At 45.7% G+C, this 25,831-nt stretch overlaps 1 protein-coding gene across 7 annotated transcripts in view; it reads right to left on the minus strand.

Annotated features, from left to right (window-relative positions):
• Positions 1 to 1,029: 1,029 nt before the first annotated feature.
• GTF2I (general transcription factor IIi) overlaps positions 1,030 to 25,831 on the minus strand; it is a 107,284-nt gene continuing 82,482 nt past the window's right edge. For all 7 annotated transcript variants that reach the window (XM_027041899.2, XM_027041897.2, XM_027041894.2 and 4 more), the window contains 18 exons: positions 25,004 to 25,187; positions 23,536 to 23,594; positions 19,792 to 19,863; positions 18,590 to 18,773; positions 17,891 to 17,949; positions 17,126 to 17,200; positions 13,078 to 13,179; positions 12,264 to 12,329; positions 11,324 to 11,507; positions 9,861 to 9,919; positions 9,268 to 9,348; positions 8,052 to 8,135; positions 7,516 to 7,699; positions 6,301 to 6,329; positions 4,278 to 4,319; positions 3,432 to 3,473; positions 2,881 to 2,956; positions 1,030 to 2,168 (listed from right to left, as the gene is read on the minus strand). In XM_027041899.2, coding sequence (XP_026897700.1) covers positions 2,898 to 2,956; positions 3,432 to 3,473; positions 4,278 to 4,319; positions 6,301 to 6,329; positions 7,516 to 7,699; positions 8,052 to 8,135; positions 9,268 to 9,348; positions 9,861 to 9,919; positions 11,324 to 11,507; positions 12,264 to 12,329; positions 13,078 to 13,179; positions 17,126 to 17,200; positions 17,891 to 17,949; positions 18,590 to 18,773; positions 19,792 to 19,863; positions 23,536 to 23,594; positions 25,004 to 25,187 — 1,565 coding nt within the window. In that variant the 3' untranslated portion in view covers positions 1,030 to 2,168; positions 2,881 to 2,897. The remainder of the gene's footprint in view (positions 2,169 to 2,880; positions 2,957 to 3,431; positions 3,474 to 4,277; positions 4,320 to 6,300; positions 6,330 to 7,515; positions 7,700 to 8,051; positions 8,136 to 9,267; positions 9,349 to 9,860; positions 9,920 to 11,323; positions 11,508 to 12,263; positions 12,330 to 13,077; positions 13,180 to 17,125; positions 17,201 to 17,890; positions 17,950 to 18,589; positions 18,774 to 19,791; positions 19,864 to 23,535; positions 23,595 to 25,003; positions 25,188 to 25,831) is intronic.

Here is a 25,831-nt window from a genome sequence, read left to right on the forward strand (position 1 = left end):
GTACCTGTGGTCTCATTTACGTACACACTGCTGACTCGTGAACACAGGGAGTGGAGGCTTCATCTCCCGGCCTTCCTCGGCGCCCCCAGAGTCAGCCAGGGCGACCCCCCCCCCCGTCCATGGACAAGTCCCGGGGCCCCTGCAGGAAGGAGGCAATTGGGGAAGGCGGTCGCCTGGCCAGGAAGCACGGCTGCTCTGAGGCTACGGGACCGTGGGACGCAGGGGCCTAGGGCGACCGGACGCCTCGCCCCACACACAGGCTCTTCCAGCAGGATGGGGCGGGAGCCCTCCTGGCTGCGGGGGGCTTGTTCAGTTCAGAGGGGAGGCGGAATGGGGCGGGCAGCATTCCTCAAGCCTGTAACAAGTCAGGACGAGGGCGGAGTGCAGATTCTGTGCTGTCTGCCCGGAAACCAGGAACAGAAACCGATCCACAGGGCAGATGTGAAACGAAAAAGGAAAAGCTTTCCGACAACATACAAAAATAAAAATTCACGTGTGTGTGCCAGATTTGTTGCTCTTGCACTGAAGGGTTAAACAGATCTCCTTGCTGAGTGTGATCCCACAAAATGGTAAAAAAAAAAAGAAAAAGTGTTGGGTGTAAGCCTCCGCTCTTTTAAAAGCGGCCCGTGGAGGGGCAGGTTCTTAAGCAGCTGCGGGGGGGGAGTCGTGGGCGAGGGTGGCCGGGCCGCCGGAGCTTTTGGCTTCACAGGAACCACGAGACCCTCTACCGTAGCAGCTGTCACCCCGGTGTCGGTCGGGAGGCTAGCGACCAGGGCGCTTGTTCTGCCTTCCCCGAGGGCACCCGCGGAGAGAACAGAAAGTCCCCAGAGTGCATGCACTGCAGGGTTCTGTCGCGGGAGGAGCGGCCCGGGGAGGGGACAGGGGGCGGTCCCAGCACCGCCCCGAAGGGCAGAGTCAGGGGCTCGGTCCCGAACGGCGCCCTCCTAGCCCTCGCCCTGCACGCCGCCTACCACCGAACCACCCGGGTTCCCCAGACAGAACCACGAAAACACCTTCGAGAGCAATGAGTTAGTGTGTGAAAGGCATGGATGGATTTTATTTATTACCCTATATCTACAATTTAATTTGAGGTAAAATATAAGCAACACATAAAAATGCCTATTTCTGCTACCATGTAATATAATTCTCCATCGTGAATATTGTGATAAAGCTAATGGAAACTCTATGCCGTCACGTACTCTAGCTTCTTATAGCTGGTATTTTACAACTCTCATTGTCTGTGAAATCCCAACACACGTTTCTCCCACGAAGGGCGCAGGACTCTCAGAGGGCGCAGAATCAGCTCGTGGGCCCCTCCCTCCCCACGCTGGAGCCTCAGTGCTACACGTCGAGATCTAAAATGGCGAAGGCAATGGAAAGGCGTGGGGCCTGACCCAGGCGGGAGCGGCATTCCGAGGAGACCCACACCGCCACAGGTCACAGGGCGGTGAGGCTTCAGTGTCTCAGAGCTCGCCCCGACACTCATACCTGACCTTCAGCTTCTGGAACACCAGGCGTTTTATTCGGATGAGAAGTCAGGGTGGGAGAGGTTCCGAGGCTCCGTCTGTAAGCCACACGCCGACATGCTAACCTCTCGCTGGCTGTTAGGCGATCCGGATGGTGGTTTTTTTAATTATGATAAAAAAACATATGAACCATGATAGATAGCTTAGGAAAAGGTTTAGTCAAATATACAGATACTAGCTGTTCACTCAGTCGTCAAGGAGAGCCGTGAACAAAAGGATCATTTAAATGATTTCTCAAATAGAAAAAAACCTAAAAGGACTGTCACAGGTGCTTTCTTCACTGCAGGAGCTGAGATGTTCCCGGAGGAGAGATCTTCACTTGATTGGAAAACAAAACACCACAGCTGAAGGCTCTGTTGCTGCGTAAAAAATCTGATGAGATTCATCCCTGCCATTTTCCCTGTCGTTTTTCCAGCATTGCCGTAAAATCCTTATAATACATTCCAAAGTAAACCAGCCATTCCAAATCTACAGTCACTCTGCTCTTTAATTCAATTCACAGAACTGCTGAAAAAGTAGACATTTCTATCTAAAAGTAGAAAAAAAGGTTTGTATAGAAGGTATTTCTGTTATACAAGTATATTACACAGCTCGGGGCAGTAACAGGTCCGAAAAGCTCTTCTCACCCACTGATACTTTAAGCTAAAACAGAAGAGAAAACAAACAAGCGAGAACACGGGTTAATCTGATTACAAGACTTTCACATCTGCAGATAGCACAACTCAATCAGCACTCAAGTCCATGAACTGACAGTATTTAAAAAAAAAAGCCCTCAGGTACACCTCGGAGCCCACTGCTGCGAAGCTATACTCTCCGACCAGCACGTCTACATTCAACAGCTGGGGCCCGGGGAGGTGCCACAGGACGGGAGCGGAGGTGGCTGACTCCGGGCATAGGGCTCCGCTCCTGTTAACAACCGGGCCAAGTTCAGGAAGTCTGAACAGCAGGTTCAGGGTTGTAAGTAAATTATGCGAGCTGCAAAATGGATTGAGCAGCTTGGCCAGACTCTGCAAACACCATTATTGTGATTGGGGAAAAAGTCAGCGTGGTGATACGGATTCAGAGTGAACTCCAATGGAGAGGATAAGATCTACCCTACAGATCAGAAACAAAACATTTTTCTTTTAGGGCAAAGCGCTTTTACATCTTTGACTCAAAGGCAGATATTGATCTAAGGAAAATCTTTCTGCTTGATCTTCTAACTCAAACCATCCGGTAGGGCTTACACTTGGACCTCATTATGGCCAAAGCAGGGAAAACACAGTATTAGCTTATGAGCATGCGGGGTTTGGGGGGGGGGGGGGGGAGTTCAGACGAACACTAGACGGCATCCCAGACACAGATGCTGATTTACCCTAGGAGGGAAGAGGTCTACCACGTAGGGTCTGGTTCTTGCTTGATCTGAGAGTTTCCGTCAGTCTCCTTTATTTCTATCAAGAAAACCAAAAGGGAACTGATAAATTACACTACGAATACAAATCTGTATAATTATAAACCCAGTCAGATCAAACTATGTGCTAAAATGACTTATCAGGAATTGTGAAGATACTAAAGATAACATTTTCAGACAGTGTTTCCCTAACAGTTCTTAATCGTGCCACTTGAGTGTTCACAGTAACAAGCATCTTCTTATGTATCTATTTAAAAATCTAGGTTAGAAAGTAGTTATTCCACTGGCTCAGAATTCATTACGAGTCATTTGGAGAAAACGGAGCAGAAGAACCATGAGTCATCGCCAACACGCCATTTCTGGGCAAAAATGACACATCCAATTCACCCAGAAACAAAAGAAAACCCAAGCACACAGTCCTAGTGAGACGGCTCGAACAGCACCGTCAATCCCTTGTCCTAAGAGCGCTCCCGGGGGGCTTCAGTCTTGGACCACCAGCGGCCCTACCCTTTTACCTTCCGTTGCAGGGCCCTCCAACTGGCTTGGCTCAGCGGATTCTGCAGAGAAACACACCAAGATTTACTGGAACGCTGCTTTAACGTTGCTGTCTCTCACTCATCTACAAGGGCCCAGAGAAAGCCAGGAGAAAGCTCTCCACACACTGCACACCAAGCGCAAGTCACAGAAGAAACAGCAGCCACGGCTTCTTGGGATTAAACACACGTGTCTCACGTGTCTCAACTAGTGTCTCAACTGGTCTAACAAAAGTCTCCTTTTTCGGACATTTCAGTTTCCTCACGCAACCCAAGTCTTAAATAACAATTGTAGTTTAACACAGTTCTAACATGAGGGAACAAGTTCCTTTTTCACGTCCATTTCCCCTTTTCTGTGGGTTCCCCTTTAATAAAAGCCTTTTTTTGGTTTCAATGAACCACAGTAGCAGGCTTCAACGCTGGTTTCTAAGGAATGTTTAAAGCCACAGTACACGCATTTCCTCCCAGCACAATCCGGCTCATAACCAGCAATGGAAATGAATAGCATAAACGGTAAAGTCTAGACAAGCTTCGCCCTCAGAAATGGCACTTTACACCCTTGGCCTTGGGGTTCCTGACCTCCTTCCCAGCCCACGGGGGCACTGGAGTCAAATGGCATATGCCCCATAGTTCTCAGTTAGGACCCAGAGCTCGAGCACATACAGGCTTCCAAACACAGGAGTCAAAGACAAAGTCTAAGTGTGAGTGTGTAAATGACTTTCCCTAAAGTTAGGCGAATGTTATTAGCAAGTGAGGCCCCACAATTTTATGTGATCCATTTTATCACAAAAGCAGGAATAATTCTATGTTTTACCCCACTTAATTTACCTTGTATCACTGGGCCTTCTGACTCACTCTGATCGACCAACTCTGAAAATAAAGTAGATTGATTTAAACAATAACTTAATGCATGCTGTTACAATGGAAAAGCATTTATACATACATTCTCAATTTGGATGCTCCAACTTGGCCACAACAGGCACTATTTTCCTATGACAAGAAGGGAACACAAGAGTTCTGGTATGTCCCATCAGAAGAACTAATTTATAGTAATTACTGGAAAATTCTATTATAGACTACTGCACAAGGATGAGAACAAAATTGAACATTTTAAACAAAGTTAAGGGGGCTAGGAGGTTTAAAATACAATGCTCTTTGAAACTAACAGTTATATAGAAGACAGATGAATTGGGATTAATAATTAAAAAAAAAAAAAAAAAAATCCAGGGACGCCTGGGTGGCTCAGTCGGTTGAGTGTCTGACTTCGGCTTAGGTCACGATCTCGCAGTTTATGAGTTCGAGCCCCAAGTCGGGCTCTGTGCTGACAGCTTGGAGCTGGGAGCCTGCTTTGGATTCTGTGTCTCCCTCTCAATCTCTCCCTCTCTCTCTGCCCCTCCCTTACTCATGCTCTGTCTCTCCCTCTCTCTCTCTCTCAAAAATAAACATTTAAAAAAAAGAAAAAAAAAAAGAAAAAAAAAAAAAAAGAGGAAAAAATTATCATGGGATTTCTTTAAATGACCAAATTCCCTGCTGTGATTCAAGCTGAATGTCACACAGATGATGAAAATATCTATGAAGCAAGGTGTGTGTCCTCTTCCATTACTGACATCACCACGGACTAACACACTTGGCCCAGATAGAGAATAAGAAAAACAGAACCTATGAAAAAAAAGTCATGGTTTGGGGGTACAATCAAATGAACACATTTTGTGATAAAGTGAAACCCAAAACTTGGGAGGCAGAGGAGACAGAACGAAATCCAGGACACTGAAGAGTGGAGCCCCCAGTGGGATGAACGGCTTGAGGACAGGGGGGCAGGCAGCACCTACAGTCACTGCGTGATTTCCCAGGTCAGCTGGGGCGGGGCCACACTGCTGCTCCGTGGGCCCCCAAAACTCCTGAACACTAAATTGAAGAGGCTCCCCACTTTCCCAGTGAACAGACTGCAGACTGAGTACTCAAAGTAGAGGGGTTTTAGAGAGTTATAAAAATAATGCCAATTGGAAAAAAGACTGAAATGCTAACGGTACTGGGAAAGAGAATGTTCACTTTTGAAACATTTCAATGAAGTCGGCAGAACCTAAAACATACGAGCACATGTATGTACAGTATTTGCTAAAAATACAACTTTCAAATGATAAGAACATCAAGGAATTGGAAGAACGGACATGTATACATTTGCTGGTGCAACAACGTTTGAGAGCACAACGTGCCAGATGGAGGCTTGACCAGGAACGGAAGCAAGGTACGGCTCATTAAAGATCTACTTATCTAGCACAGTGATTACACAATAACAGTAAAGTTACTGTGGTAATAGTATCGAATACAGATTGTATTTCCTGAGCACATACAGTACCGCTCTGGGTTAGGGGTCAACAAACTTTTTCATCAAGAGCTAGGTAAGTCCCTATTTCAGGATTTGCGGGGGACGATGCTCTCTGTTACAGCTCCCAACTCCGCCTAAGCAAACAGGCCTTCTTGGAAACGTTCTTTTTCTCTCCCCCTCCACCCGCAATAAAACTTTATTTACAAACACAGGCAACAACTCTCTGATCCCCGTTTAAGATGTCTGACACGTAATGAGTCATTTAAAATGCTCTAAAGCTCTCAATATGGGTACTAACATCACCGTTTTAGGAACAAGTAAAGTGAGATTTAAAAGCTCAACAAGTGACCCCATTTCACATGTATAATGTGCACGGTGCTTTTACACTGAGGCTAAAACCCCAACTTTGCCCAGTTACTGCTGTAGGTGAACTGAAATATCTACTGTGTGAGCAAAGTGCAAGTGCACACAGTCTCGCACACCCCACACAGGACGAAACAAAAAGACTTCATGAAATTTACTCACGGTTATTAATCACAAGTCCCGGAAATGGTCTAAAGAGAGAAACAAATTGGGTAACCGTTTATTTTTACTCTACAAGCAGTTACATGTACATTCAGTTTATCTCACTAACTTGTAACTCATGTCACTTACGTGTCACAATGAGCACTGTTACCAACTACGTTTCAATCTCACACTTTTTAATCTATGGACACACAGACACAGGAAGAACTCTATAGGCCATTACTAGAAAAGGCCACAGTAAAGACGGTGAGAAAAGAACAGCAGTGAAGAAGAAAGAAGAGAGGAATTCCAGCAGCAGGGTCTAATGGAAGCAGGCTTTTACCGAGACCCCCGGGGAGGAGCACGGATGACAGACACTGGTTAAGTGGGACAAAAACTGGGGGAAGATGAGTGGATGCCAGGAAGGAACCTCGGGAGAGGTTACCACGTGAGCTACCTCCCAGAGCCAGACCTGAAGGACCTGTACCAGACACAGTGGGAACCTGGCAATGAGCTGACTGGGAGGATCTCGTGACAGCCACGTTTCTGGGAGTTGGGAGAAGCATAAAGACGACACGGATGCTTGCTCGGGCAGCTGGAAAGGAGGACATCTACTGCAAACCTCCTGGGACGGGCGCATGGTAAGGAATGGAATTCCCGACAGGGTTGGCGAGGAGGTACGATCATCGCTCCCAACTCTGTGGATAAGGAGCTGATGCTCTCAAAGGTGACAACTCACGCTATTGTTGTGCAGGCAAGGAAGGAAACAAAAGGACCTGGCTGACTTGGGGTCAGACTCGACTGCCCTGAGCCTGCGATGACGGGCCCGAGACACGGGCTGGCCGTTTTTCCTTAATGGGCCAGACAGTAAATATTTCAGGCTTTGCAGACGACGCTGTCTCCGTCCCAATGACTCAGTGTTACCCCTGTACCCTGAAAGCAGCGGTAGGCACTATGGCACGGTGTCTTAATACAACTTTATAAGATAAACAGGCAGTGGGCTGGATTTGGTCCACAGGCGACGGTTTGCTAACCCCTTGCCTTAAAAACCAGAGAATCCAGAGTCACCCAGGGAGAAGAGAACCTCACAGGAAGACAACTGAAGTATTTTACGTGTTTCCCTTTGCTACATGGTGAGCTGGACTCTACTATTCCCTAGGCCTACATTCTGGAAGATGACGTAGCCTCATGGTCTGCAGATTCATTCTTCCAAACAAGCAGGGAGCTCTCACTTACCGAATAACTGTGAATTTAATGAACTCGGCAGAATCTAAGATCCTTCTCATGGAGCTGATTTCCAGGTAACTGGGGGCTTTGAATGACACTCCAGGAGGCATGCCGTCAACCACCACACAGCCAGGGTTAATTGTGATTTTCCTGTAGGGAACTTTCACAGGGAAACCCATACCAATAGCTTCACCTAGGACAAGACAAACAGCACAAAAGCACAGATTAACCTGTCATCTTAGAAGTGGCTAAAAAGCACAGGACCAACATTTAAACACGGTCTCCGCTGTTAATAAAGGCAATGCACACGACAAACAACCTTACCTTTGAACCTCAGTTCTAGTCACTTTGATATCGACCTGATGTCAAGAGTCTGACAGAGCTAAGGTTTCCTTAGGAAAGAACTTTAGAGAAACTCAAACACTTACGTTGAAAGCTTATTTCCTTGCATAACGGGAAATAACAACTATCTGAGCTTAAGCTACAGTCCAGTACTGGAACACCCAAGCTCACCACAAGCAGCACCCTGCAAATGCAGAACTCACCGAATTTCCGACTGAAGAGGTCGTTCACTTGCTCTCTGAGCTGTCTCGCTTTTTCGACTTTTGACAGCCTTTCATTATCATCATCTAGAAAAGGTGAGAGGACAGTTCTAGCTTAATAGTCCAATTAAAAATTTTTTTAAACATTTATTCATTTTTGAGAGACAGAGTGTGAATGGGGGAGGGCAGAGAGAGGGAGACACAGAATCAGAAGCAGGCTCCAGGCTCTTAGCTGTTAGCACAGAGCCTGACACTGGGCTCAAACCCACAAACTGTGAGATCATGACCTGAGCTGAAGTCGGATACTTAACTGAGCCACCCAGGCGCCCCAATAATGCAATTTTAAAGTATTTAAAAACATTTTTTTTAATGTTTATTTTTGAGAGAGAGGGAGACAGAGTGTGAGTGGGGGAGAGTCAGAGAAAGAGAGAGGGAGACACAGAATCCGAAGCAGGCTTCAGGCTCTGAGCTGTCAGCACAGAGCCCAACACAGGGCTCAAACCCACAAACTATGAGATCATGACCTGAGCCAAAGTCGGATGTTCAACTGACTGAGCACCGACAGGTGCCCCTAAAGTATTTTTTTCATGTCTATTTAATTACGGTGAGAGAGAGAGAGAGAGAGAGAGAGAGAGAAAGTGAGTGTGCAGGAGCAGGGGAGGGGCAGAGAGAGAATCCCAAACAGGCTCTGTGCTGACAGCTCAGAGCCTGGAGCCTGTGTGCTGAGAGCACAGAGCCTGATGCAAGGCGTGATCTCATGAGCTGTGATCAAGATCAGAGCGGGACGCTCAACCGAGGCACCCCGGTGCCCCAATAATGCAAGTTTAATTCCAAGTTAAATTTTACGTGCTGAGTCAACTTGCTTTATGTTTTTGGAAGACTGAAGTATTTTACACTAATCAAGATTAAAACAACTTAACCAAATGATTTGAGTATGACAGCAACCTGAAAATGCTAAGCCTTTATTCCCATTATGAAGAGCTTCACCTGCTCTCTTGTACAGATTTCCTAAACAAGACGCGAGGTACTAGCTCATGCCGCATTCGGTAACCTCCTAGAGCGTTCTGGAAAGCAACCAATGAGATGATGTATTTGGTGAGCGCTTTCTGAAGGGCAGGCGGGGACGCAGTCCTGCACAGGGCGAGCACCGGGAACCTGTCTACTCTAACACCCAAAGAAGGAAAACCCGACTAACGAGATAAAGGCAGAGAAACCATACCTGGAATCGTCACCTGAATGATGTTAAGATCTTCAACACCAGATGCAGTAGTATTAACATTGGGCGATGAATTTATTTTTCCTTAACATAGAAACATCATATCAGAGTGTACACAAAATAGATTCAAATCCTCTCTACTCAGGTGCTTATAATCCAGACTCCGCAAGATAGTATTTAACCTAACTTTGTTCAATGCTTGTTCCTTTTTATGGTCTATTTTGTCATTCTGTGGTATTAAGCTTCTTTAAAGACTTTCTCCCCCTCGCCTTCTTTTTCTTTCTTGTTGGGATTAGTATAGCATCAGACACATAGAGATTCTCATTCATTAAACAGACTCCAAATCATAAACCAGTCACAACCCCACTTTATTTTTCTCAAAGTGGGCTCCATGCCCAGCACGGAGCCCAACACAGGGCTTGCACTAACTTATGACCCTGAGATCAAGACCTGAGCTGAGATCGAGAGTCGAGACGCTTAACCGACTGAGCCACCCAGCTGCCCCTCAACCACAACTCTCTGGATTTCATGGCAGTAGACCACTGCTGGGAGAGGGGCTCCGCGAACGGCACGTTTCCTGTAGCAAGGACACTCACTCGGAGGGCTCTTCGAGGAGGATGTGCTCTCCTTAATTGCGGTCTCAAACATTTCAGGCCTGCAACACGAGAAGAGAGGAAAAAACCATGTTTGCTAATAATCTGGTAAGAAAACGTTAAACTTTCAACAAAATTAAAAAAAAACATTTACTTTCTGTAAATATACATTCCAATTGTTAGGAATGGAAAAACAGAAAGAACAGCGCCTCAACGAGAGGACCGTATACAAAAAAAACCGATTATACTTATGATCGTAACACCTGCCCTGCGCTCCCGAGCTTAAATTAGGGGCTTCTTCGCCCAGTTTCCACTCTACCCTTGGAAGGATCCAGTGCTAGACTTGAGAATGGAGAGAGGGAGCAAGGCTGCACATGGGCAGCATGGAACCATAAGCACGAGTCTTTCTCTATTAAGTAGAAGCCGAGGCCTTCACTACTTACTGCCAGACCTCTGCAGACCCCAAAAGGTAGCCATTGCACTTGGTGGTGTTGGCTTCGAGTATTTGCCAACACTGCGGTGGGACTCCAAAGCAAGCACTAATAAATGGAACCTCAAAGTCACTGCAATTAATTTCAGATAATGCTTAAGCACCAATAAGTATTTTTAAATTCCAATTACTCCCCCCTATCTCAGTGGTGTTGGCCTAATTCATAGACCTCCAAGGCAAACAGAAGTGAAAAACATTCTGTAAGCTGGAGAAGGAACAGGGCTCCACAAGACTCAACTACTACTCACCTTCCAGCAGCATCGAGCAGTAAAATATGACGATGGTAGATTTCAACAAAATCAAGTTGTTAGGCCCTCTGGCAACCTTCAGCCCTCCTTCCCTATTTTAACCAATTATGGAGAACGTGAAAGGTCCTCAGAGGTACAGTGTAAAGAGTTTTGGATCCTACAGCTAATTTGGCCACAAAGCTGAATCCACGTACCAGTCCGGCTGTGCCCTAGTACCAAGTAGTTTCGTCTGCATGTCCTTACTTTATTTTTTGAAGTTAAAAAAATTTTTAGGGGCGCCTGGGTGGCTCAGTCGGTTAAGCGTCCAACGTCGGCTCAGGTCATGATCTTAGGGTTCGTAGGTTCCAGCCCCGCGTCAGTCTCCGTGCTGACAGCTCAGAGCCTGGAGCCTGCTTTGGATTCTGTATCTCTCTCTCTCTCTCTGCCCCTACCTCTGCTCATGCTCTCTTTCTCTCTCAAAAATAAAGGTTAAAAAAATTTTTTTAACTTTTTAACTTCTTTCTTAACTTTTAGAGAGAGGGAAAGAGAAATAAAGAAAGAATGTGTGCCCATGTTCACACGTGGGACAGAGAGAGAGGAAGAGAGAGAATCCTAAGCGGCCTCCACATTCTGCTCAAGTCCCGGCATGGGGCTTGATCTCACAAACCGTTGAGCTCCTGACCGGAGCCGAGATCTAGAGTTGGACACTTAACTGACTGAGCCACCCAGGCGCCCCTGAATGTCCTTACTTTTTAATGATGAACTTGATTTTGGCCTTGTTTCTGAGTATCTTCTCCAGCCTTGGGATGCCAAAAGTAGACGGCCGCCGGAAGGGTACGCCCTCAGGCAGGCCCTCCACATAGAAGTCTTCCGGGAAAGACTCAAATAATGCAAACGGCACTTTCACAGCTTGCTTGAGGCCGAGAGCTTCGCCTGTAAGAGACACACACGTTTCTCTTATTGCTCACGTTTGCCACTTTCCTAAATCCAACCTTTGCAAAAATGCATTTTAAATCAGTTTATAGATACGAAAACTACTTTTTAAGAAAAATATTTTAATTATGGAAAAATAGGTTCAATTTTGCAGTGCTCAGAAAAGTGGGAGAGATGATGGAATTCATGCTTGTGAAACCCAAACACTTTCTTTAATGTTTATTTATTTTTGAGAGAGACCATCAGTCAGAGTGTAAGCGGGGGAGGGGCAGAGAGAGGGAGACACAGACTCCGAAGCAGGCTCCAGGCTCCGAGCTGTCACCACAGCGCCCGATGCAGGGCTCGAACTCATTAACTGTGAGATCATGACCTGAGCCGAAGTCGGGCACTTAACCGACTGAGCCACCCAGGCGCCCCAAACCCAAACACTTTCGATGACAGTAATATTAAAAACAATTTTTTTTTTTTTTTTTTTTAGTTTATTTATTTTTTGAGAGAGAGCAAGCAGTGGAGTGGCAGAGCGAGAGGGAAAGAGGGCATCCCACTGTCAGCACAGAGCCTGATGTGGGGCTCGAACTCACGAACTGTGAGATCATGACCTGAGTCAAAATCAAGAGTCGGACGCTTAACCAACTGAGCCACAGGCACCCCAATGATAGTAATATTCAAATATCGAACATTTTATTTTGTGCACATTCTTCTATTTGAAAAAGCTACCATATATATTTTAATACTCATCTTTCAAAATGACCTTACCGCATTTTTCATTGAAAAGATTTTCAACTTTCTGTTTTAGGTCTGTGATCTTGGCATTCCAGGCCTCTGCAAGTAAAAACCAAGACAGTTATTAGTAATACTTACCAAAATACGTCCACGCTCAGGCATTTCTCATTTTATTGTGTGTCTTTAAGAAGTACAAAATAAAAAAAACACAGGTTTTTAGCACAGTCAGGTCTGACAACTACTCTAATCCTACATCATTCAACTGTTTTATTATTACTAATATACTGGCCACAAATAAATGACATAGGCTAAAATAAAAAACAAATGAATACCAAGAAACCTTCCAAAAAAACAATTACAGCATCTACTATCTACCCTGTAAATAATTTAGTATTTATAATCCTCATAATAATCCCATGAAGCAGGAACATTATCTCCATGTAACAGATCTAGAAACTGAGGCACAGGGGTTAAGTAACTATTACAATGCCTTTAATAGCTAATATACACGGACTTAGCAGATAGAAAACAACTCACCTAAAAAATTAAAGTATTTGTATTGTTTCCTTTTATTTAAAAATTTTTTTAATATTTATATATTTATTTTTGAGAAAAAAGAGAGAGGGTGCACAAGCGGGAAAAGGCAGAAGAGTGGGAGACCCAGAATCTGAAGCAGGTTCCAGGCTCCGAGCTGTCAGCACAGCGCCTGATACGGGGCTCGAACCCACAAACCGTGAGATCGTGACCTGAGCCCAAGTCGTACGCTTAACCGTCAGCCACCCAGGCACCCGGATTGGTTCCTTTTATTTAAAATTATGAAAGTAAGAAAAAGAAAATCCATATTTACCAAAGGAAAACTCTCTCCCTCGAGGCTTGAAGGGAACATTAGAACCATTAGTCTGAGTAGGGGTTCGAACTGCTGAGGTTTGAGGGTTGTTGTTATTAGGGCCTAAAGAAGAATTAAAAGAGAATCCTGATCAATGCATGCATTCAATCACGTTTAAGTACTGCTTACGCTTTCTCTGGGACACGTGCCCAAAAAATAAAGTGACATTCAAACAGCACACAAGCATGGCGCAGTGAAAACGGGCAGGACGCACGGTGTCACAGCCCTCCCTCCACCCATTTATCTACTGCTGTCCCTACAGTCAGTCATTTTTGCCCCAAACATAATCAATTTTCTGGAACATTGGAGGTGCCCTCGCTTCACTTTGTGCGTCCCCGTGCCCTCTGGAGCCATTGAGTTTTTGGTCAGCTATGTTTGCTCACGTTCCTTTCAACCCTTACTTAACCACAGCTGCAGGTGCGAAGGTCTTTCCTTTGGACACTCTAGCTGACTCTGGAAACACCCTTCCTTTGAATTCTGGGTACAATTTAGAAACAATGTTATAGGAAACCGCTTTCTTCCACTGAATGTAAGGAGGGTTAGCGTAGGTTATTCTTAATAAACCCCAAGCCCTGAGTCTTCTTTATGTAGGGTCACCTAATGCTTAAATAATGAACTGATTTTTTTTTTTTAATGTTTTATTTTTTTTTGAGACAGAGAGAGACAGAGCATGAGCAGGGGAGGCGCAGAGAGACAGGGAGACACAGAATCCGAAGCAGGCTCCAGGCTCCGAGATATCAGCACAGAGCCTGACGCGGGGCTCGAACTCACGGACTGTGAGATCATGACCTGAGCCGAAGTCGGACGCAACTGACTGAGCCACCCAGGTGCCCCATTAATAAGCTGATTTTAATCTGAAGCCAGCCAGCAATTTTTAAACAGTAAGGAAAATAGCCAAAATAATGGGAAAATAAAAAGAAATTAAGTTTATTCAGATTTCTTTAGAAAACAACCAATATTCTAAAGACTCAGCTTCAAACTCTGAATTTCCCGACTTGCAGAAATATCTGTATAGCTCTGGACTTTCACCTAAATCACCTTTCTGTGGAGTTACCTACTTCCTATGCTTATCTTCACATAAAAGACTTCTGCTTGGGGAACGGTCTGCAGTGACATTACCACAGCTAAAGGTGCACACGGTCACTGTCCCAAGCACATTATGTGTTTTAACTAACTTACTTTTCACAGGGATCATTACCATGTCCATTTCAACCATAGAGAAACTGAGCCCCAGGGGCTATGTAATTTGCAGTCGACTGCACAGAGGCCAAGGTACGGAGGCGGGATAACCGTCGGAGTCTGGCTCCTTGGTCTCCACCACCACGCGGTCTCTCTGATGTGCTCGCAGACCCGAACTTGAGTCTTTCCTACATCTGGGCAACGGGTGGCCTCAGCATGGGTGCGGCCACTTCCACCTGCTGTACTTAGCCTGGATGTACACGGCCTCACAAAACCCTCACGAGTGTCACAGGTGATGACGTGAATGGGAGACTCAAGATGAAATGTATCTGTGATTCTCTATAAAACGTCAAGATGCAACATTCTACTCTAGTTATTTCAGAACTCGTGAGTCAAAACGACAGCTTCTTCAGGACGGCAAGGTGATGAGAGCCCAGGGACTCTGGGCTAGCTGGCTCCAGCAGCCTGGTTTAGCCGGCAGGTATAACCCACACAGGGGCCATCAGGCCACCCACCCTGTCACCACAGCCCTCCAACAGGCTACTAGAGGCACCCAGCCCACACCTCTGCTTCTAACTCGATGCTGGCGATTCTAACAGGCTGAGACAGGGAGACACTTGTGGTCGGCAGACAGAACGGAGTGGATGAAAGTATCTAGCTCTTACCCTACATGAATAAAGCAGCATTCACGCTTATGGTTACGTGAAATAACACCACACACCCACCGCCCAGCTACATTTAAAATAACGACAACGTCAAGTACGGTGAGGATGGGAGGCAACTGGAATGCACGTATCCCTGGCAGGAGTATGCAACGAGAAAACCACTTTGGAAGATTGTTTGGCAGTTTCACAGAATGCTAACAACTCCCCGATTCTCGACTAAATACCCCTCAAGGGGAGGAGGGCGTATGCCGCACTTTGTACACAAACGTTTGCAGCGTCGTTTTTAGACAAGGCTGGAAACAAACCCGAATGTCCACTGACAAATGTATCAACAAAACATGGTGAATCCACGCCACGGAGGAACACTGAGCACTAAAAATGGAGTGCTAAAATGCCGCATAAAACGTAAATCTGAGAGTGTTAGATGGAGAACAAGCATCTGACCATAAAAAGAATAGATACAGTAGGACTCCACTTATAGAAGATTCCAGAACAGGCAAAAGTATTCCACGGTGACAAAAAAGCAGAGCAGTGGTGGCCAGGGGGCCGGGCTGGGGGGTGGGGTGGGGGGGGGACTGGCTGCTGAGGAGCACGGGGGCATCCCAGGGTGGTGGATGTGTTCCAGAAGCTGACTGAAGTAGTGGGACAAACATGTCTCAAAACTCAAACTGTACAATCACAATGGGTGCATTTTACTAGGTCGAAATTATACCTAATACATTTATTTCTTAAAGTTAAAAACTCCCAAACCAGCACAATTTATTATTTAAAACAGAATATTAGTACAGTGCAAACAAAATACCACCCACCCACCCCCGGCCATAAATTGGCAGAATGTTCCTGGACACGGACACAGCTCTTCACTAAATAAATCCCTTTAAATACTACACCGGCCTTTGCAGACAACAGGTTCAGGCAGGGCTGATACTGTATCTCCTCTGTGTCTTGCTTTGCACGTACACCTAATCCCAGAAGCTCCACTGGTCATCTCGTATCCGTGAAAGAAGGGACAAGAGGAAACCGGGAAGCCAGCCTCCTAATTTCTGAGCTACTAAAGGGTAATCTACTTTCAAAATTTCTTTTATGTAAGAAAAACATGAATCTCCCTCTTTGTAAAGTCACAGTTGGTTACAATAGAATCTTTTTTTTTTTTTAACGTTTATTTACTTTTGAGACAGAGAGAGAGAGCGTGAACGGGGGAGGGGCAGAGAGAGAGGGAGACACAGAATTGGAAGTAGGCTCCAGGCTCTGAGCCATCAGCCCAGAGCCCGACGCGGGGCTCGAACTCACGGACCGCAAGATCGTGACCTGAGCCGAAGTCGGACGCTCAACCGACTGAGCCACCCAGGCGCCCCAGAATACAATCTTAAAACTGTACCTGGTAAACTTACTTCTATAGACCCAATCATATTAACTCTTTATTTCTCTGTTTCTCTAACCTGTAACTCCTAACCAAGAGCTTACTTATACTCGCATTTTAAGTAGGCTCCCTGCCCAACGTGGGGCTTGAACTCACGGCCCTGGGATCAACAGCTGCATGCTCTACCAGGTGCCCCCGAGATAACAAAATGGGGGCTGAGGCGCCACCTAGTACTGTAAACCATTAACACGAAACTTGAGGTTATGTGACAACAAAGAATCATCCTACTGAAGCGGGCCTTTCTTTCTGTGTTAACTGCAGAGACAGAGGGTAGTAACCATCCTGGACAGCAGGCGGAGAGCCACCTCTACGGGGTGAAGTATTCTAACTCAGTGAACCTGCAAAGATGAGTCCCTCCACAGACCCCCTGGGAGTGGAGAAGGAGTTACTTTGAAGATGTAGGAACGAGTTTAATCCAAGGCACTGCTGTTTCAACCATACCTCAACTCTTTACTGTAAAGAATAGGAAAAAAAAAAGAGAGGAGAAAAGAACCCTACATATTGCTCTCTGCACCCTTTACTTTATTAGGAGGAAAGAAAAGCCTCTTAGGGATGGTCCTGCAAGCAGATTACAAAGTGCTCCAAGAACACCACGTGGACCGTTGGGAAATTCTGAACAGGAACAGTTCTGAAATTTACAAGAGGCAGCTCTTCACACCTAAGCCCAGTTTTGTAAAAATTCATTTGCATAAAAACGAACTGTAAACTGAAGAATCATCAGAAACCTACCCCAGGGTGGCCTTACCTTCCACAGTGACCTCAATTTCAGGAACTTTTGAATTACTCCCAGGGCTTCGTGGTCTTTTTGGGGACTGCAAGGCTGTAAAATAAGCACACGATTACTTCTGTGTACTGTAAACAAAACAAAACAAAACAAACAAACAAACAAAAAACAACCCAGAAGCAGAGTGCGCCAAACACCCAGGCGCCTGGGTGGCTCAGTCAGTTAAGCGTCCGACTTCGGCTCAGGTCACGATCTCACCATTCGTGAGTTCGAGCCCCGTGTCGGGCTGTGTGCTTACAGCTCGGAACCTGAAGCCTGCATTGGATTCTGTGTGTCCCTCTCTCTCTCTGTTCCTCCCCTGCTCACACTCTCTCTCTCTCAAAAATAAACATAAAAAAAGAAAATTAAAAGAAAAAAAAAGAAAGAAAGCAGAGTATTAAAATTTATACAGTCTGGATTTTTTGGAGGAAACCGAAAGGATTCAATTGGAAGTTTAATCCTCCACATGAGTCTCAACAAAGCTGTGGACACGTGAATGAAGGAGGACTGCAAACATGAAATTTTCAACAAAATGTTAAAAAAAAAAAAAAGGGGGTGGTGGTAGTTATGAGGGGTCCATTACATAAAACACCTGGGCGGGGTGGGGGGGGGGGGTGGAAAGCAAGCAAACAAACAAACCGAAAGCCCCAAAAAGATACTGGCCAAGGATTCCATGTGATTTAGGTCATGTCGATAAAGAATGTTTTAATGCACTGAGGTTAATAAAGAGTATATATCATGTCTTACCTTTAGTGTTTATTTTGCTAGCCATTCCCGGAGGCAAATAGGAGATAACTAGTTCAGGTCTAGAAAGAAAACCAAGAAACATTACAAGAGCCAGGACACTACACTGGTCTTCACAGACCGTAAGCATCATCATGACCAGAGATTCTGTTACTAAAGGCCATCATCATGTAATACACAATTAATTAGGTGTATTACAGAATTAACTACCCCCCCCAAGGTAATCTGCTACTTGGTTTTATGAAGAGTAAATGACTTCTTTCCTGAAAATGAAAATTCACTAACACCAGTTTAGTTGCTGCAACAGTGGAAATTCTGCAGACGTGTAAGTAAGGAACATAATTGTGGGAATTCAGCTGCGCACAAGCTTAATGAGGAGTAACGGAGCAGAGAAAAATCTGACTCTTCACCCTCTACTCAGCATTTAGGAACGCTCAAGAGTCAGCACAGCGTCTCTGCCCAAGCTGAACACCACCCCTGCGAGGCAGGTGTTAGCATTCTCCTTGTACTGACGCAGATCAAGTACAGGTTAAGGGATGTGCAAAGGCAGTGGCCAATGCCAGGACCGCAGCTCAGAGCTGTGTCTTCCCATCACGGACTACAAAGCCTTAGGGGTCGCCTGTAGCCAGAAAAAACTTTAAATAGAAACAGAACGTTACTGTTTTAATTCCAGGAATGACTACAGTGGCAAATCGAACTTACTTTTTAACAACAAACTTGATTTTATTACTCCCACGGACAATCCTTTCAAGTCGTGGGATTCCAAACCAGGTAGGGCTTCGGAAGGGAATTCCTTCTGGCAAGCCTTCTACATAAAGGAACTCGGGGTTTGATTCAAACACAGGGTATGGTACTTTTACTGCCTCTGTGAGTCCAAGAGCTTGAGCTGCAGGTGAGGAGAACATAACGTGCGGAAGGTAACATTTTACAGACATTCTTTTATTTTTGTCTGCAATCTTAATAATAAGCTTTTTAAATAATAAAAACCCTTTTTATCTTATCAAGATATATTTGACATATAACATTATACTAATTTCAGATGTACCACAGAATGATTGGTATTTGTACAAACTGCAAAATGATCACAAGGAGTCGAGCTAACATCCTGGCATTCTCAAATGTGTTATGCAAAAATTCCCTACCACCTAGCAATCTCCGCTCACCATTATCTTTTTTTAAGGGGGAGCCTCCACTCAATTATTGGAAGCATTTTGCGTAGTGTACCGTGCAAAACTGAAGAATGGGCCTAACAAATAAGTACTTGTAAAAAGAACATTCTAGCCAAAGTGATCTCTGTGCTCTGTTCAGAAACGAACTACGGGCCATTTCATGCCCGAAGAGACAAGTGGCCGTCGAAAGACAAGAGCCGTTACGCGGTGCACCTAAGCAGAGCTCATCATGTTAGATCAGAGGCAGAGGCGGCAGATTCCAGATCCAGGCCACAGAACGTTCACACCAGGTACAAAAATGACGGATGGGAAGGCCCCAGGGACACTGCTGTCACTCCCACTCCTTACTTCCTTTTCCATGACAGACACACACCCAATCAACTGAAACACTCCTGCTGAATCTCCTCAGAATCCTCAAGACAGCGGTCAACAGCTAGCTGTCACCAAATCTAAGCTGAAACAAACGAAACTTATTTGCCGCCCGTGTGTGGTATCCGGACTCGAAGTGCAGACGGTGGGGCGGAGATCCCCCCCGCACCCCAGCTTCTCCCCACCACACACCACACAACTGAATCCAAGAGAAATAAAGTAAGGTGCTCAGGGTAAGGAGCAGCCATCAACTAAACCCAGTTTCTGGGACCTTCCTTCCGTAGGTTCTGTAGTGCTATCATTCATTCAGAACCTGCCTTTCATTTAGGTTTCTAAACTAAGACATAATCACTGGGTTTTACTTACCAAATTTCAAATTAAAAATCTCCTCCACTTGCTTCCGTAGCTTGGTAATTCTGACATTCCAATCTTCTTTGACTAGAAAGCGAAAATAAACGTAATTAACAATGTTTCCTTCTTGGTGCGGACACACAACTAGGTTGGATGCCACTCTTCTCAGTGATGTTCTTTTTTACATTTTTTTTTTTTTAACATTTATTTATTTTTGAGATAGGGAGAGACAGAGCATGAACGGGGGAGAGAGGGGGAGACACAGAATCTGAAACAGGCTCCAGGCTCCGAGCTGTCAGCACAGAGCCCGACACAGGGCTCGAACTCACAAACCGTGAGATCATGACCTGAGCCCAAGTCGGAAGCTTACGCGACTGAGCCACCCAGGCGCCCCAGTGATGTTCTTTTTTAAAAGACTGAGATGTATCTCATATACAACACAGTGGCAGTTTAGGGAGCACAATCCAGTGACACTCTTCATTCGATTTCGTTTACAAACAAAAACTTTGGGTCTTAAGGAGAAAAAGGATTCCCTGCACCTGTCAAATAGCAGAACTTCAGGAAGATGGAATGCAAGTATCGGTTCACACTGTCAACAAAGAACGTGCCGGCAAGATTGCTCTCGGCGAGTGCTTTACAAGTGGCTCCTCCGTGGAGACCCAGCACAGGATCCTGACAGGTCAAGGAGGACCAGCTGGTACAGAGCCAGGCTTCCCATGCCAGGTTCAACCACAACAGCTTCAATTACATTTGCTTTCTATACAGACATCCTTGGTTTATCAAACGGATGTGTGGCTAGAAATCCGTAGAAAGCAAAACTTCATTATTCACAGAAATAAATGGTAGGAATACAAGTTAAAGGGATTAGGGAGATGTCACTAAACACTCACATCTATAATCTGGTTTATTTCTTTACCCCTGTTTACAAGACAACCATCCCCTTAAAAACTTTTTTTTTGTTTTTAATTTTTATTTTAAGTAGGCTCCACACCCAACCTGCGGCTCAAGAGTCACACCCTCTACCGACTGAGCCAGCCAAGTGCCAGGACAACCATCCCCTTTTAAATATAAATAAAAATACAGAGAAATGGGCCATTATGGAAGACACACAGGAGGTCACTTACTTGAACAGACACTCAGGGCTTATTTGCTGGGGCTGTGGATGGAGAGGGTCTTGGAGGCACTATTGGCTGATGGGAGAGGCTGGACAAATAAAGGAGGGAAGGAAAGAGAGAGAGAGAGAGAGAGAGAGAGAGAGAGAGAGAGAAGGGTGGGAAGGCAGAGAGCAAGGGTCACATTCGGCGTGGAAGGGGTCTAGGGGTCTGTGTCTTCGGACAAAGGCAGTGGGAGATGCTGGGCAAGTTCTGGAAATGCTAGTAAAGGTCGGTGGTTTCGGAAAACCTTGCAACACACTGTTCACTCTTACTGTAGAAGTACTTTAAAACTGTTCCTTTAAACGAAATCCTAGCATCTCAAGGGTTTACTATGGTGTGCCTCAACCGTTCAGCCGGAGGACGTACGTTTGGTACAAACCAAATTTGAAATATTACTACAAAGACATCCAGACTCCCCTTCTCCAAGGTCAAGGGCTTCTGCTCACCTACCCAGTTCCTGCCTCACCCAACGCCTCCTTAGAACAGCTGGTACCTGCCATTCTAATGCAAGAAGATGTCTGAGCCACTTCAGGAATCAAGTGACCCTTCCTGTTCTGCCCCTTCAAAGCTCAGTTACCTGGCTAACTCCAAGACTTTCTCACGTGTGCCACTATGCAAATCTTTTACCAAACGGAGGGCAGAGTGTCCCCACAGCATATTTAAGCCTACAGCTTTTACCAAACTGTGTGTCATTCCAAGAATTAAGTCGACCTCTTGAACGGCAGAACTAAATTCTGTCGTGCAGTGAGACTTGAGCTGGGCCAGCAAGAGACTAGTGCCTGGTTCACTGGCAGACATTTGCCAACTTTAACTCTTGCCAAGATCACCTATGAATGGTGGAAGGCCAAGTATTATTAATGATTCAGATTACCGAGATTTTTCTTTCGATGACGGGCTTTTTGGCTATCTATGTCAGAAGACAACAGATCAAGTACTGCTAAAAACGGGACCTCTCAATCTGTGGCGCCGGGCACGTATCGAACATCCTCAGGTTTGCAGTCACGATCAGAATTATTAAGAAGTGATCACATTGGGGCGCCTGGGTGGCTCAGTCGGTTAAGCGTCTGACTTCAGCTCAGGTCATGATCTCCCAGGCCGTGAGTTCGAGCCCCACATCGAGCTCTGTGCTGACGGCTCAGAGCCTGGAGCCTGCTTCAGATTCTGTGTCTCCCTCTCACTCTGCCCCTCCCCCGCTCGCACTCTGTCTCTGTCTCTCAAAAAGAAATAAACGTTACAAAAAAAAAAAAAAGTGATCACATTAATCACAACCTTGAATTGACATCTGCCTGGAGAAAAGAAGACTCATACAGAGACTTCCATCATATTCATAATAATCCACGTAAATCCGGTTCGACCCTGGGGAATACTTTCTTTCCATTACTTCCCTCAGCAAAAGTCTAAGTCATCTCCAATCTTCAGGTCATTACCAATACTGTCTCTTTGCCTAAATCAACAGCATGCTGAGGAGGTCGTCATGTGGATTCTTGATGCTCAACTGATCACACTGTTTCCCCCGCAGGATTTGGGGCACAGGAGAATTCTGTTTCCCTTGTACAGTATTTCTCAATCCCTTTGCACGTGGTTATAAACACAAATGACTTTACAACATAGCCGGCTTACTGGCTGACCTTCACCAGTTGCCCCCAGGTACTCTCAGAGCTGAGGGATCAGTATGTTGACCTTTATTTTTTAATTAATTAATTGTTTTAAAATATTTTATTTTTAACTAAACTCCACACCCAAAGTGGGACTTGAACTCACAACCCCAAGATCAAGAGTCACAGGCTCCACCGACTGAGCCAGCCAGGCGCCCCTGAAGGATCTGTAGTTTAGTACAGGTATCTTGTATACCATAGCATGTATGGTAAATACCGCAATATTTACCAGAACAATTAGCTGGCCAAGTTCAGAAACGGCCACTAGTTCTTGGCAACAGAAGTTTGTAACACTGTAGAAGACGTGCGAGCTGGGGTCACTTTTCCTGGCCTTATGCAGCGGCCAACAAAAAGATGGCAAAGAAATAAAGGCTGCCTTATAGCTCCAATGGAGAAAAGAAAACCATTCACACAGCTGAGCCGGAGAGCCCACAGTTCTGCTGGGCTACGGGGTCAGTGCAGCTGCTGTGATCACAGCCGTGCCGTTAGGACAACAGGCTGCGCGAATAAAGATGAAGGCTGGGATCTGCACGGTCGGCCGCACCGGCCACACGTGGCAGCCAAGCACTTGAAATGTGGCCGCCGCGGTGAGATGCGCTCCCAGTGCAACGTATGCGCCAGAGATTCGCCCGGTTGTGTGTTTACCCACACGCGTCGGGCTACCAGAATCGCCAGAATGACACACGTCACATCCGGCCACCAGAAAATTCAAAATGACACACGTGGCTTCATCTGTGAGGCACATTATACGTCTACTGAACCCCACCGATCTAATAAACACACCGCCGAACTCCCTGAGTTTGTGCTGATAAATCCAGAGGACGGTGAGTGTCCAGTGTCCACGTATGATTTGCGGGGGGGAGGAAAGACAAGTACATCACTTTAAAAGATCGTCAAAAAGCTTAAAAAACACTGATCCAGTTTTTCCAAGGGATTCACAACCATCTTACCTGGGGTATTCGTTCTCGGCTGAGTGACTTCAGTAGTACTGTGAGTCAGAAGCTCCGGTCTGTAAGAACGCGGCGGAAGTTAGTAACGGGAGTGCAGGAACACCCTGAAGGCCCTCCCCACGAGGCTGTGCACTGCCAACGATTTCCAACATGGATCATCCCGCCTTCATTTCCAGTGGGGGAAAAATCGTTCTGAGGACGCGATCATTTTGAAAACAGCAATTTGCACAGCTTCAGGTTTACAACCTGTGTGTCTTCAAAGGCATTAGGTACTCAACCTTGCAAAACAGTTGGCTTTTGGCCCCAAACAGTTCAACCTGCCGTTTCTAAAACCTCAGAGGAACGCCCTCCTAATAAAGCTCGAAATACCTATGTGTGTTGTCCTAAAGATCCCTCTCCCCGACACGGTGTGACCCAGTGATCACATAGACAAATGCACGGGCCCCAGAGAGTAAGCCAGACCTATGGATTCTACCCCTATCGCACCCTCCTGTAGTAAAGACAGCCCTTCTGTATCCTCTCCCTGCCCCCCAATCATCCATTCTGCTACCTTCAAAATCAAGCCAGAAGAATCCTTTTAAAATGCAAATCCAAATTATTATTTTTATTTACAGTAGTTTTTTTTAGATGTATTTATTTTTGAGAGAGAGGGAAACACAAGAGTGTGTGTGTTGGAGCAAACATGACTGGGGGAAGGGCAGAGAGAGACAGAGGATCCAAAGCAGGCTCTGTGCTGACAGCTCAGAGCCGGATGCGTGGCTCAAATCCACAAGCCGAGAGATCATGACCTGAGTTGAAGTCAGATGCTTAACCAACTGAGCCACCCATGTGCCCTCACCATTTTTATTTTTACAGGAAGCTCTACACCCAACGCTGGGCTTGAACTCGCAACTCTAAGATCAAGAGCTGCACGCTATATTGACTGAGCCTCTCGCAGGAACCCCTCCAAATTATTTTAAGTGGAACTGGCTTTAAAACCTTTCAATTACTCCGCTGACAGTGTAGGACAGAAGGCCTTCATCCGCGCACCCACGTCGGCCTGGCTTACCATGCCACACCCACAAGGCACCACCACGTCCACCCAGAATGGTGCGGTTACGTGACACTTCCCTTCTCTACTTTTATTGTTTCCTTCATTTGAAGCCCCCTTTCCACTGCTGTTCGTGCACAACTGTCCGACCTCCCCGCCACCCTTACCTCCTCCCCCAAAGCACCTAGTAACACCTTATTGCATGTATCTCTAAAATAAGCCTCCCGAGGACAGGCTTCCTGCTGGGCCCGGTTTTGTCTCTCTGGTGCCTGGTACTAAATAAACACCTGCACAAGGAAGGAATCTACACGAACACACCTGAAGTTTTAATACGGAGAGTAAGTCCAACCGAGAGGAACAAAAGACCCGCTTTCATCAAATTTATACATCTTTTCTTAAGGACAGCACTACATTTGTTTCTGGAGATCATCATCTTACCTTTTGATAACAAACTTAATTCGATTGCCCACTTGAATGATTTTCTCCAGCCTTGGGATTCCGTACCACGAGGGACTTCTGAAAGGAATGTTTTCGGGCAGTCCTTCCACGTAGAGGTCATTAGGATGTGCTTCGAACTTCTGGTAAGGTACGGCCTTGGCCTCTGTGCTCCCCAGCGCTTCCGCTTTACACAGGAAAACACAACGCGGGAGACTAAGTTTCTGTTGAAATCACACTGGAGTACAATCCCGAGAAAGGTACGGGTCAACTTTTTGAAAGGTCTGGAAACACACCCAAGAAATGCTGAAACAGACCCAAGTCAGCACATGCAAGCTGTAAGTGGCCCGTGATCACAAGGTCACTTTTGGTGGAGTTGAGTCTCCTGAATCCAAGACAACTTTTATAGTGCCACGGTCTCATAAACCAGCTGTCAATATTGAGAAATAAAAGGATAAGAATACTACCACAGAGGACAAAAAATGTAACTCAAATACTACTTTTCCCAGTATTTAGAGGGAGGCTTTTGCTACTTCATGCTCTGTGCAGGTGATAATCTGTTCACTGGCTCCCTCACACAAAGTGATTTCAGGCTATACTTTCACTTGTACTGCAACCATGAGACCGATGTTCTTTACCCCTTAAACCACACGAGTGTGGCATTGTAAAAGGAAATAACTTCCACAAAAAATTCATGGAATGGGAAATAAAAATAGTAAGCAGAGATTGGTTTACATTAAAAGAAGCGTTATCAACCAAAGCTAATGCACGAATCTTGCTTAGATCCGGATTCAACAAAAACTTTTAAAGGTACTTTCCAGATGAATGAGG

The sequence above is a fragment of the Acinonyx jubatus genome, chromosome E3 (assembly GCF_027475565.1).
Source record: "Acinonyx jubatus isolate Ajub_Pintada_27869175 chromosome E3, VMU_Ajub_asm_v1.0, whole genome shotgun sequence".
NCBI classification, from domain to species: Eukaryota; Metazoa; Chordata; class Mammalia; order Carnivora; family Felidae; genus Acinonyx; species Acinonyx jubatus.